This window comes from Mycteria americana, chromosome 2, assembly GCF_035582795.1.
Source record: "Mycteria americana isolate JAX WOST 10 ecotype Jacksonville Zoo and Gardens chromosome 2, USCA_MyAme_1.0, whole genome shotgun sequence".
NCBI lineage: Eukaryota > Metazoa > Chordata > Aves > Ciconiiformes > Ciconiidae > Mycteria > Mycteria americana.
The window spans coordinates 107,288,502-107,301,255 of NC_134366.1; the positions used below are offsets into that span (position 1 = coordinate 107,288,502).

Here is a 12,754-nt window from a genome sequence, read left to right on the forward strand (position 1 = left end):
GTTTGAAACTGCAGAGTCCAACTTCTGTCCTGCATCTCACTAGAAAATAGTTGTCATACCAAAAATGTAAAGCTCCTGTACTGTTTGTAATGCAGTTTGTAATTAGTTAATTCTGAGTGGCAGGATTGCACGCTGTTCTCATGCTTATTTAGTGCCTTGGTCGAGAAGCTACTTCTGCAATCCTGCCTTTCTCTTTGGGTGCGGGAGAGATCTCTTTGTTTCCTCGTCTTTGGTGTTTTGGGCAAATCTTCAGTCTCCTGCAGCCTGCATGCAGTTGATCTCTGGTCAGTGTGATCCAAGAAGAAATGTATAGCGCGATGTAGTACCAAGCAGAAAAGCCAATACAGGGTGTGGAGTTCAGAATAAGAATGTCCTCACAAATTGTTTTACTGATAACTTGCATCTAAATGGCAACCTTTTTCCAAATTCTAGAAAATACGCGTAATTGAGGATGTTTAAGTTACGAGTACAGTGGATATTTTAGTGGGGGGGGGAGGGCTCAAATACTTCAGATTATTTCTAAAAGCTGAATGGTTCTTTTTGTGTAAAGACTGTGCTACTGCTCATTCTTTCTTAAAGCCTGCCTTAATCAATTGGATAAAACATCATTTATAAAGGCTTATTTCAGTAAAAAGAGCCAAAGCTCCCAAATTCTAGTTGATGAGTGTGCTTATTTACCTGGCTGTGCAAAAACTTTGTAAGATTTCCAATGCTGGCAAACCCAAAACGATGTTGATATGTCTACTATTGGACTCCTCAACTTTTACTGTATCCGTAGTGTGAAAGCCTGTTGAGAGACCTAGGGCAGCTTATTTTAGTAGTGCAAATGCGAGGGAGGAAAAAAAAAATCCTTCAGTTCATTTGAGATGTGAGATAAGCTGAGATCACAGCAGATGAGCAAACTTAATTATACTCCAATTTTTTTTTTCATTCTCTGAGAAGTTAAACGATACCTCATGACTCAACACTAAATTTTATTAGTGAAGTATGGTAAAAATCTATTACTGAGTTCAGTTCAAAACTTGCCTTTAATACTAAAGCTAAAATGTCTTCTTGCATACAGTTCTAATAATTAACTCTTCTTGTTCACAGATAACTACTCTTATTAATCATAAGGACAAACCAAAGCGTTCAGACAAGACTCTGCAAGCAATTCAGCGAGTGGGCCAAGCAGTTAACCTGGCAGTTGGAAGATTTGTTACAGTAGGTGAAGCTATAGCCAATGAAAACCATGAATTGAAAGAGGAAATGAGTGTTGCTTGCATTGAGGCAAGGAGAGCAGGTATGTACTTACTCATGAAGTTGTGCTTGTGCCATTTTTGGCACACTATTTTTAGTGTCAGGAATAATGTAAGAACCTTATTATTTAATTGCTTAACCCTCTTCTGCTGGTTCATTCAAGGCCTGATCTGTTACCTGATTTTGTCACTCACTTACTTGCTGTCATCTTATGAACAGGGAAGGGAATTGTGTGTTGGCTTTGGTTTTTATAGGATCTTTTGCCACAAGGAATTACCTGGCTGCGGTTTGTTTTATGATGTTACTCCAGACAAAGAGCAGACTGTTGAGAATACAACTTCAGTTTATTGGTCTCAGCTAAAACAGTGTAGTATTTGAAGTAATTTGAGTGTTATGCTATTGAGGTCACTGCGTTCTAAATCTGAATGTCTAAAGGAAGGTCAGTGTCAACCCATGTTTCATCAAAACTCAGTAAGATGACTCGCATCAGTCATCTGATGACTCCTCTCAGTAGAATGAAAATCAAACTGTACTTGCCTTTTTGCTGGATTCAACTTTTGTTGCAAACTTGTTCTGTGTGTGGATTGAATGTGAAGTATGGATAATTGATTGAGCTGCCTGCTGTCACCCTCCTCCCCCTAGAAGCCTCTGTCTACATTCTCTGATACTGTAAGAGAATGTCAGTGTCATGCTAGAAACTACTTTCCTAGATATTAAGTACTATTCCTTGCATGATGTTTCAGTGGCTCTTAGTAAATGCATATTCGTACATCTGCAGTGCAGCCCTCAAGATGACACCTAGAAGAACGTTCCTTTTGTTGTTAGTGGTGGTGGGTTTCTGTTTTTTCTTTCAAATACCTTCGGATCATGGGAAATTCTGTTTGAAGCTTTTCCTGTTTAAGCAGGCGGAAGTCCCTACAGGTGTGACAGACTTTCTGCTTACTGTGGCTTCAGGGAGACAATCTTGAGCTTCCAGATGTGGAGGCAAATAAATGACCTTTCAACACTAATGCCTTGATGGCTGCAGAAAGGAGTAGTACTGTACTCCAAGACATGGGTTACTGTACTTAAAATTGATATGTTAAGTTAAACAGTGGACTTGTGGGTGGTTTTTTTTATATTTTAAATAACCTCAGCAGCCTGAGAAACTTGCCTTTTGCTGTCCTAGCTGGTAGATTTCTTGCTGAATCAGTGTGCTGGCCTCAGACTTCGGGGATGCAGTTCATACTGCATCAGGTTCATGACCACCTGAGGAAACTGAACATAATAAGTCTATGGGACCTGATGAGATGCATCCCAGAGTCCTGAGGGAACTGGCTGATGTAGTTGCCAAGCTACTCTCCATGATATTTGAAAAGTCATGGCAGGCAGGTGAAGTCATGGGTGACTGGAAAAAGGGAAACATTGCACCCATTTTGAAAAAGGGTAGAAAGGAGGACCCTGGGAACTACCAACCTGTCAGCCTCACCTCTGTGCCTGGGAAGATCATGGCACAGATCCTCCTAGAAGCTATGCTAAGGCACATGGAGGGCAGGGAGGTGATTTGAGACAGCCAGCACAGCTTCACCAAGGGCAGGTCCTGCCTGACCAACCTAGCGGCCTTCTGTGATGGAGTGACTACATCAGTGGACAAGGAAGAGCAACGGATGTCATCTATCTGGACTTCTGTAAGGCCTTTGACCTGGTCCCCCACAACATCCTTCTCTGTAAATAGGAGAGATATAGATTTGATGGGTGGACTGTTTGGTGGATGAGGGATTGTTTGGATGATCGTATCCAGAGGGTAGTGGTCAATGGCTCAATGTCCAGATAGAGATCAGTGACAAGTGGTGTCCCTCAGGAGTCTGTACTGGGACCAGTACTGTTTAATATCTTCATCAATGACATAGACAGTGGGATTGAATGCACCCTCAGCAAGTTTGCAGATGATACCAAGCTGAGTGGTGCGGTTGACACACCTGAGGGGATGTCATCCAGAGGAACATGGACAAGCTGGAGAAGTGGGCCCATGTGAACCTGATGAGGTTCAACAAGGCCAAGTGCAGGGTCCTGCACCTGGGTTGGGGCAACCCCTGGTATCAATACAGGCTGGGGGATGAAGGGATGGAGAGCAGCCCTGCTGAGAAAGACTCGGGGGTACTGGTGGATGAAAAGCTGGACATGAACCGGCAGTGTGTGCTCGCAGCCCAGAAGGCCAACCATATCCTGGGCTGCATCAAAAGAAGCGTGGCCAGCAGGTCGAGGGAGGTGATTCTGCCCCTCTACTCTGCTCTGGTGAGACCCCACCTGCAGTACTGCGTCCAGCTCTGGAGTCCTTGGCACAGGAAAGAGATGGACTTGTTGGAGCGGGTCCAGAAGAGGGCCACAAAAATGGTCAGAGGGCTGGAGCACCTCTCCTATGAGGAAAGGCTGAGAGAGTTGGGGTTGTTCAGCCTGGAGAAGAGAAAGCTCCAGGGAGACCTTACAGCAGCCTTTCAGTACTTAAAGGGAGCTTATAAGAAAGATGGGAACAAACTTTTTAGTAGGGCCTGTTGCTATAGGACAAGGGGTAATGGTTTTAAACTAAAAGAGGGTAGATTTAGACTAGATATAAGGAAGAATGTTTTTATGATGAGGGTGGTGAGACACTGGCACAGCTTGCCCTGAGAAGTTGTGGATGCCCCATCCCTGCAAACATTCAAGGTCAGGTTGGACAGGGCTTTGAGCAACCTGATCTAGTTGAAGATGTCCCAGCTCATTGCAGGGCAGTTGGACTAGATGACCTTTAAAGGTCCCTTCCAACCCAAACTATTCTATGATTCTATACTATTTTTGTGATTTAAAAAAAAAAAAAATCCCTCAACAATGAGTCGTAATATCTAGAAACATGCTGGTGATGAATGTTTGTTTTTGTGATTTGAAGGACTATTCTAGATAAACTTCAGACTGAAAATTTATAGTCGCTCCAGTAAACTTGGCTGCAAACAGAAACGTCCTAATCTGAAAACATTCCATTTGTTATGTGAAGCATGTGTTTTCTCTTCAGAGATCCAAGTAAAATGCTGACAAGCCAAAATTGCCAAAGTTTACGTCAATAATCTCAGCTTCTAAAAGAGCAGAGCAGTCTGGATCTCTATTTCTTGACTTGCCAGTTATGCTGTGGCCACGTGCTTTTTCTCCCTATCAGTGTATCCAGGAGGAGCTCAGAATCTAAAAATAGTCTGCAGTATTTTCTCTCACCAAATGGTTATACTTTTTTACAATGTAAGTTTATTTCCTGTTATGCAGTAATGTGCCTCAATCTAGAAGAGTGAAGTATAGACTGTTTACTTTTCTGTCAAGCCTCACATTTACCTTGGCATGGGTCAGTTATTCTCTCTGAGCTCTCCATTTGAGATCTAACTGAAGACTTACATGGGAAATTCAGTATATCAAACATGTTTGCTGATGGTTTTTTGGTGTTTTTTTGTGCCAGTATTATCTCTGTGGACTGTTAAGTGTTGGACAAGGTAAGACAGTATGTTGAGCAGATAAATTCTTATGGATAACTGCCCTCTGAATTCAGTCTCTGAACGCAGTTGCTCAAGTGCCGTTTTCAACAACTTCGGTGTTCCCAAGCAAGCCAACAAACTCTCCTGGCCAATTACAGCCAAGAATATTGACTTGTATAAAAGAATCCCATGTTCTGATGGCATGGGCAGCAGAAAGCCCTTGCTTTTTAGGACAGAGGATGTTGTAGAGCTGTTCATACTTCTTTTTAGCCGATAAATTAGATTGTGCCTGAGAAATTAAAGGACACTTCATTAGGCGTAGAAGATAGATTTCAACACTAAAGGATTTAGAACATTAAGCGTCTCAGTTGCTAAGAAAAGTGGGGAGTCTTTAAATCAATTGCATATCCTGCAGAGGCTTTGAAGGATGACAGATGTTGTATCTGTCTCTTGTGAAGGGTATAATCAGTGATCTGAAGTGTTTCAGACTTGTTATGACTATTTCCTTGTAATAAACCTTGTAATTTGATTGACTCAAAATAGAATCATAAAACACTGCAGAGGGTCATGTAGCAGATTTTGCCTAACATTAGTCTTGCACTGTGTCAGTGTTTACAGTGACAGCGTAGTAGTGGAATGTAACTCGAAGCACATTTTTAGATGCCCATCTGTGATTTTTTTCTTTTTTTTTTTTTCCCCCTCTAAAACTACGAAAGACTGGTTAATTTAAAGGAGAAAACACATGTCAAGAATGAGTTAGTGTCATAACATTTTCAGTATTCTCTGCCAGTTGACTGCATAGCCCTAAAGGAAGATGTGGAGTAAAATGGAAGCAATAAATAGCTCTCTCCTATTTTTGCCTTGTCTTTTAGTATAGATTGAAGGCTGAAAACCAACAACTTAAAATGGATAAATAGAATCACAGAATAACTTAGGTTGGAAGGGACATTTAACTCCAAGAATGGAGACGGTGCAGCTTCTTATACACCTCTTACAGTGTTTGACCACCCTTACAGTGGCAAAAGTCTTTTCTTATATCTTGTCCATTGCTTTTTGTCCTATTGCCATGCACCTCCGGGAGCAGTCTGTCTCTGTCTTCTGCACACCTGCCCATTAGGCAGGTACTTGTAGACTGCAGTAAACTCTGCCATTGGCCTTCTCTTCTTGAGATGGAACAAACCTGCTTCCTTCAACCTCTCCCCTTATGTCTCATGCTCCACTATGTCAATGTTTTCCCTTGTACTGGGGAGCCCAGAACTGGACATGGTACTCCAGATGCTGCCTCACAGGTGCCAAACAGAAGGGAATAATCATGTCTGCAGCCTGCCGGTTACATTCCTGCTAACAACCCAGCTGGCCATCATTGCCGACCCCTGTTCAACTCTTTGTCCACCACAACCCCCGTGTCTTTCCCCGCAAAGGTTCTCCGTAGGCAGCTGATCCCAGCCAGTACTGTTGCATGGTGTTATCCTAGCCCAGATGCGGGACTTGGCATTATTGCCTTTGTTGGACTTCACAAACTTCCTGTCAGATCATCTTTCCAGCCTGTCCCTCTGTCTAGCAGCCCTGTCCTCCAGCGTATCAGACACTCCCCCAGTTTGCTATTGTTCACATACTTGCTGAACATGCTGGCCCATCATCCAGGGAACAGTTCTGATGCCTTGTATCAGTCCCTGAGGGACACCACTGGTAATTGACTGCCTGTTGGACTTTGTACCACTTATCACCATCCTCAAGCCCAACAGTCAGGTCCATTTTCTACCCACCTTATCGTTCACTTATCCAGTTGGTATCTCATGATTTAGTTATAAGGACGATATGGGAGATCATGTCGGAGGCCTTGCTAAATTTGAGATACACAGCATCCATTACTTCCTTTTCTAGAGATGGTGTCATCTCATCATAGAAGGCATTCAGTTTGATAAGGGACTATTCACCCTTGCAGGTCTGTGCTGGCTCTTCCCGATTGCCTTTTTCTGCTTCATGTGGTAATGGCTTCCAAGATGATTTTAATGAATATTCCTGGAGACTGACGTGAGGCTGACTAGGCCATAATTGCCTGAATTTTTCTTGAAAGAAAAATTACCCTTCTTGAAGATAGGTGTGATAGTTGGCTTTCTATCATTGGAAATGTGTCCCAATTGTCACAATCTTTCAGATATGATAGCAGAATTACAGTGACACTGAACTGCTCCTTTGATACTCTCAGATGTGTCCCACGGACTTGTGTATGCTGAGCTGGCTTAAATAGTCCCTAGCTCAGTCTTTTTACCCTAATGGGTCTTGCTCCTCATAGCTTACTCCCAGGGCACCATTCCTGTTCCTGTCATTGCAGATCTGCAGGCAGGGAAGGAAGCCTTTGTTCTGTTGTCAGGAGCCTCAAGTTTCTAGAGCTGTCTGGAGCTTTTGACAGGCAGATGTTGCAGCTCTTTCTACATTCTCTGATTACTCTTTGTATGACTAGAGGCTTCACCTATGACTTGATAATTCATCTTCAAGAAGGTGGATCCCACAGCATAAGAAATGGGATAATGATGTTGTGCACCCTTCCTTGGTTACCAAAAGCACTTCATGTCTATTTTGATTGTTCTCTGTGTGTTTCTACAGCATTTTATGTTGTCACATATATTTTGAGGTCAGAGGAAGAGATTGGGGTTCGTTTGCTGACAAAGTTGAACAGTTCCAACTAGAGATTGGCCTGAACTGAAATGAATTTGACTGCGGAGAAGGCAATGGCCAATCTGTTTTGCTGTTAGATGATCTCCTTGCCTGACTGGAGACTTGTCCTACAGCTTCACTGTTAGTGTATCTGGCTGCCTTCACTGTTTGGATAATAGCCGTACTTTTACAATTCTTCTTGCTTCTATTCATTTTCAGGCCCTTCAGCTGTGGAACTCACCATCTCAGAGTGTACTCTGTTTATCATATTTGCATCCTTATACTGGAGAGACCCTCTGATTATTTGTAGCATGGCTTTTATGACCTGGCCTGGTCCTAGCAAAAGTACTGGAAGTTCCTTGCCATAGTGCAATAATATCTATTCAGGCAATTTAGGAGCTCAAGGGATTACAATTGTCAGAGGAGAGAAATCTATACATAAACAGTATGAAGCGTGGAGGTCTGTGGTTTGAAGGACTGTCAGGCCTTCCTTGTTCCATAGTGTTTGTGTGTGGTATTTCTGGAGTAATAATGCACCCTCAGGTTCTTCATATGGGACCTCTGGCTTTATCAGGGTTTTGAAATATCTTGTCTGCTTAGGTGAATTACCTTAGTTGAGGTTTTGAAGATGAGTCATCGGGGACTCAATCAAATGTCCTAGATTTTATCTTCAAGGATGATCTGCAGGTTGGTCATCTTGTCTTGCATGCCAACAAAAAGTATGTCTCGGAGCTTGCCAGAGTTCAGTCTCCCAGCTGTCCTTCTGTGGTTGTGGAATAGGAAACTGCTCTATGCCTTTCCTCTGTTGCACTATTATTTAGGGTACTCCAGAAGATTTAATTAGATAGGGGCCTGTGATTTTTCTCAGACAAGGAGATCCATTGGCTGCATTAGACTGTACAATTTTTAACTGCATGAAAAGTAAAAGTGGTCAAATAGTCCTATTTAACTATTATCATAATAAATGCTAGTTGAATAAAAAGATGGTTATGAACTGAAAATCAGTGCTGCTTTGTCTTTTTTCCCCTACTGTCTCTGACAACATACTGTTTGGTGGCCTTCCTTTGAACATAAAGTGCAGTAGTCTCACTGTAGTGCTTCAGTCCTATGAGTTATAAAGTTACTGTTTGGAATCTCTTTATTCTTCATGCCTGAAGACTTCTACAGGAATAGGAAATCCATAAATTATGGGAATACTAACTGAAATTTGGGAAGTGGAGGGGAATTTGTAGTTCTTCCTTTGTTGCTGCATCCCACTCCTTCAGTGGGTTGATGCTGCAAGGGTCGACACTGATTGGACTTTTGCTATTAAAATGGGAAAAATATCTCCCATGAATGTTTTCTCCCTCCACACTCCCCAGCTCCACCCCCTCTGCCTCAAATGTCTGTAGACTACTGTAAGAAAATTAGTGTATGTTACAGATGGAAGAATGAGGCAGTACTGAATTACAGTCCAAATTTAAATATGGAGAGGGTGCCACCAACAGTCAGTAGAAGGAAGTGAAATAAGAGTTGTAGGTAGCTCTAAAATTGTTGTTTTATCCCTCAAAGGTAAAAGTTAAGAATGCTTAATGGCCCAATATCTTTTTTGTAAGTATGAAATGTTAATTATTTCTTTCTTCCCTCTAGGTGAAACAATCGCACAGCTTACGGACGTGGCAAGCTTGGATCATCCAGAATCTGATAGCCACATAACAATCTTTACGGACAAAACGGGTGTGGTAAAAGCTGCAAGGTTGTTGCTTTCTTCTGTCACAAAGGTGCTGGTGTTAGCAGACAGAATTGTTATTAAGCAAATTATAACTTCCAGAAACAAGGTATTTGTAGCTTCTTTTTTGTTTTGTTTATCTGATACCCGCAGTCAATGCAAAAGAGTAGTGGTAAATGAAGTGGTATTTTCATTGTATCTCTAGGGGAAGTGCAAAATAAAGAGGTAAAAATGAGTGTCTTGCACACGTTCACCTACCAGATTTCTGAAAGGGGGTGGCTGTAAGTCAGGAGGAATAAAATAACAATTTTCAGTGACTTTCTACATTTTATGTGACCTGTATTGCTCTATTGACTTAGTATGCTGGAGAAGACACTGTGTTACTGCTTATTTAACTTTAAGTTTGCTGTGAAGTGGAAAGTGTGTCTGTCAGTAAAATGGCCAATAAAAGCTTCTACTTGCTAAGGACAGGATGTTTGTACTGTCAGGATCAAGACAAGGAGAACATTATGAATGTGTCTAAGGCAAAAAGCTGTGAGGAATGCTGATAAAAGTCTGTGCTAGTGAAGTGAGATTTACAGATTAAAAGTTTTTTGTGCAGTTTAACTTACGTCTTGAAACTTAGCTTGAAACTACTTCATTGATTTAAATAATGTATGAAGGCCCATTTAACCTCAAATGTAGTCTATTTCATGTACTGCACTGCCTTGCCTGTAGGATAGTCTGTCTTTTTTTTTTTTTTTTCCTTCCCTGATGTGCTAAAACAAAAATAGAAAAACCTCATGTTTGAAAAATGAGAGCCTGATAGGGCCTGGGTTTCTCCATTAATTTTCAACTCATAATCCAGAGCAGAGCTGCTCTTTCCTCTTTTGACTCCTCATGCTATCTCTTCCTTTGTCCCGGTTTTTTTTCCAGACATGCTGGTCTCTATTTTGCAGCTTCTAGATCCAAAACACTTAGTTGAGTCCAGAATTCAAAAACTACAGTAATACCTGCTTCAATCTGGCTTTAGACTTAGCAGCACTGATTTGCTGGCTTAGTTCTCTTTTCTTCTCCCAGTGGTTGGTGAAGGTGGCAGCAGTTTTATCAATATTATTTTGCTGAAGGTACTTGCAGCTTTGATCTTTCCTTGCACTGGAGACCAGAATGGTGCATTTAATACCTTTTGCTACCTTTCGTGAGCTTTTCTTCTCCTGTCATCTACAGCCATGCAGTGATCTGAATTAATTTACCTTTCCAAAAGTGGCTGGTGTTAACAGATAACACAAGCAACCGTGCAAGTGCTTGTATCATGAAGGGATAAGGAGGGATATATCCTTTCAGCAGCGGGGCATGGTTTATGATAGTTTTAAATATCTATGAAACTATTTCATATATACAGTGATATGAATATAGTAAGCATAGGTGCAAGATTTAATTTTGAAGGTATTTAAAATGAAGTCTCATGTTCTAGAGTAAGTGTGTCTGACTGATTGCCATAGTCACCCTAGTCTCTGTGGTCTTTTGGGTTTTACTGCATTCTCCTTTCTACGCATAGTCTACATGTGTTTGAGAATGTCTGCTTCTGTTTATGGTACCAGTAGAGCAATTCACATCTCTAGGACCAAATTAAACAAATGATGGTGTCTTATACAGGCATACCCTGATATTTATAGAGTACACTCCTGAAAAGTGTGTCACACTGGTATGATGGATAGCAAAGCAGTTCTTCCTGTAAGAAATATTGTGGTAGAGGGATGATGTGGGCAGGGACTTAAGAAGTGCACACAAATACTCGGAGACAGTGTAGTATAATATGGCGTAGAGAATGGAAAGGCAGGAACAGGATCATCAGTACTGCCAACTGGAGCAGATGCTGGCTTCTTGGGGTGGGTCACTGTTTCAGAAGACCTCAGCTGCATTTTCATCTTAGAGACTGAATGCCCAATGTTAAACTTTTAGTGCCAGTTTTCTTGCTGCCTCTTTCTGAACACCTTCGTTTTCATTGTCATCATCATCTTCCTCATATGAATCAAGAGTAGTTAAGTCAACTCAGGGCAAAGGACAGAAAAACAGCTTAGTGGTTGGACGTCCAATCTCATAGACTGATGAAGTGATTGAGATCTTCTGGAATGGTGGTCTGCTCCAGAACCCAACATCTGGTTGGTGATCCCAGTGATCCTGTTCCTGCTTCTGCATCCTCTGCACCATATGTACCATCCATGTGTTCTTAGATTGTGTACATTTCTTAAGTCCCTGCCCACATCTTTCCTACCTTGCAAAATTTGTTTCAGTGTCCATCAGACTTAGTCACTGCATCAGTGAGCTTAAAGTCTTGCTCCGCTTACTGTCATCAGTCAGGTTAGGAATGCCAGAACAATGAATAGGGAAGTGACAGATGCTGGGGGTGTTGCTGCACTATGCAGATTGGATCAAAATATGGAAGTGCCCTGAAGTGATGTCAGCCTACGACTGCTGTCTGAAAGGTGACATTCATAGTGCAGCAGTAGCTGTGTAATACTAAGTTCTAATTTAGATATCAATAGGAAAGTAAAGCCTTTTTTGATACATATTTTTAGCCTTGTATTTAAAAATGTACATTTTAATTACTATCTGTGTGTTTCATGTTGAAGAAAGTTTAAAATGAAAAATTATGAAGACATCACAGGTATTTTGCATTTTAACAGCTTCTTGAATAAGTTTTAGACAAATTTAGAGCTGTCTATACAGTTTCTCCATATACGTAGTTTCTTGGAATGTCAGCTCTGCCTGGAATGTCTAGAATTGTTACCTGTAATGGAAATGCGTGTGCTTTCACTGAAATTTTTATTTGACAAGAGATTTGTCATGACAGAAATGCTTGCTCTAGGATAACTGTAACAGAGTTGCTTGCAGCCAAGACCGTACTCATGAAGTACTATACTTGCTTAAACCAAGAATGATTGAGCATAATTACTATTATTTTTTTTATCTGTTCTTAGGAGAGAAAGTTGGACCTTAACTTGTATGTTTTCTCCTTTCTCCACATTCACTTTTCTACATCCTCACTTTCCCAGTCCTGTGGTTCTCTGCTTCTTCCACTCTCATACTGCTGTTTTCACATCTTCATCTTTGTGGAGCTTCCTTTCAAGTGTACCCCAGCCTTGCTCATGCATCACAAAATCACCTGAATCACGAAAGTTCCTGTTTCTGCAGCCTTTGTGGAACTGGCTGCATAACATAAGATACTCAGACAGATACTGCAGTCTAATATTGCATGATAAAGCACTCAGTTCCACAGTACTCACAGTAGAACATTTGCTTTACATAGATTATAACGATGAGATTGAGCAGCTAATCTATTGCAAAATAACAGGTTCTTCTAGGAGGGTTTGCCTGGGTTGCAGCAGGGAAGGGATAGTTTGTCATAATCAGGTATGTAGACTGCTTTTTTAGTTGGGGGTGAAGATACTTTTGGCATAGGAAAGAAAACGTAAGTTGAAGTTTCTCCCTTTCAAGTACAGTTTGTTAAATTTTCATGCAGTATCTTATCTCCAGTCTGGAAACACAATAAAGAACTGCTTTGACTGTCTTCGCTTCTGAAGACATTTAGTGGATTTGAAAGATCACTTTGGGATTAGCAACTATACCTCTAACCTGAAAAACCCTAATGTTAATCTCTGTTATAAACCATACTGTATTGACTTCAGCAGGATAGCTT

General features: G+C 41.3%; 1 protein-coding gene across 1 annotated transcript in view; it reads left to right on the top strand.

The window, feature by feature from the left end:
- Positions 1-12,754, top strand: part of CTNNAL1 (catenin alpha like 1) — a 58,555-nt gene that overhangs the window by 18,743 nt on the left and 27,058 nt on the right. The window contains exons 2-3 of the mRNA XM_075494181.1: positions 1,093-1,282; positions 8,997-9,184. Of these exons, the coding sequence (XP_075350296.1) occupies positions 1,093-1,282; positions 8,997-9,184 (378 nt within the window). The remainder of the gene's footprint in view (positions 1-1,092; positions 1,283-8,996; positions 9,185-12,754) is intronic.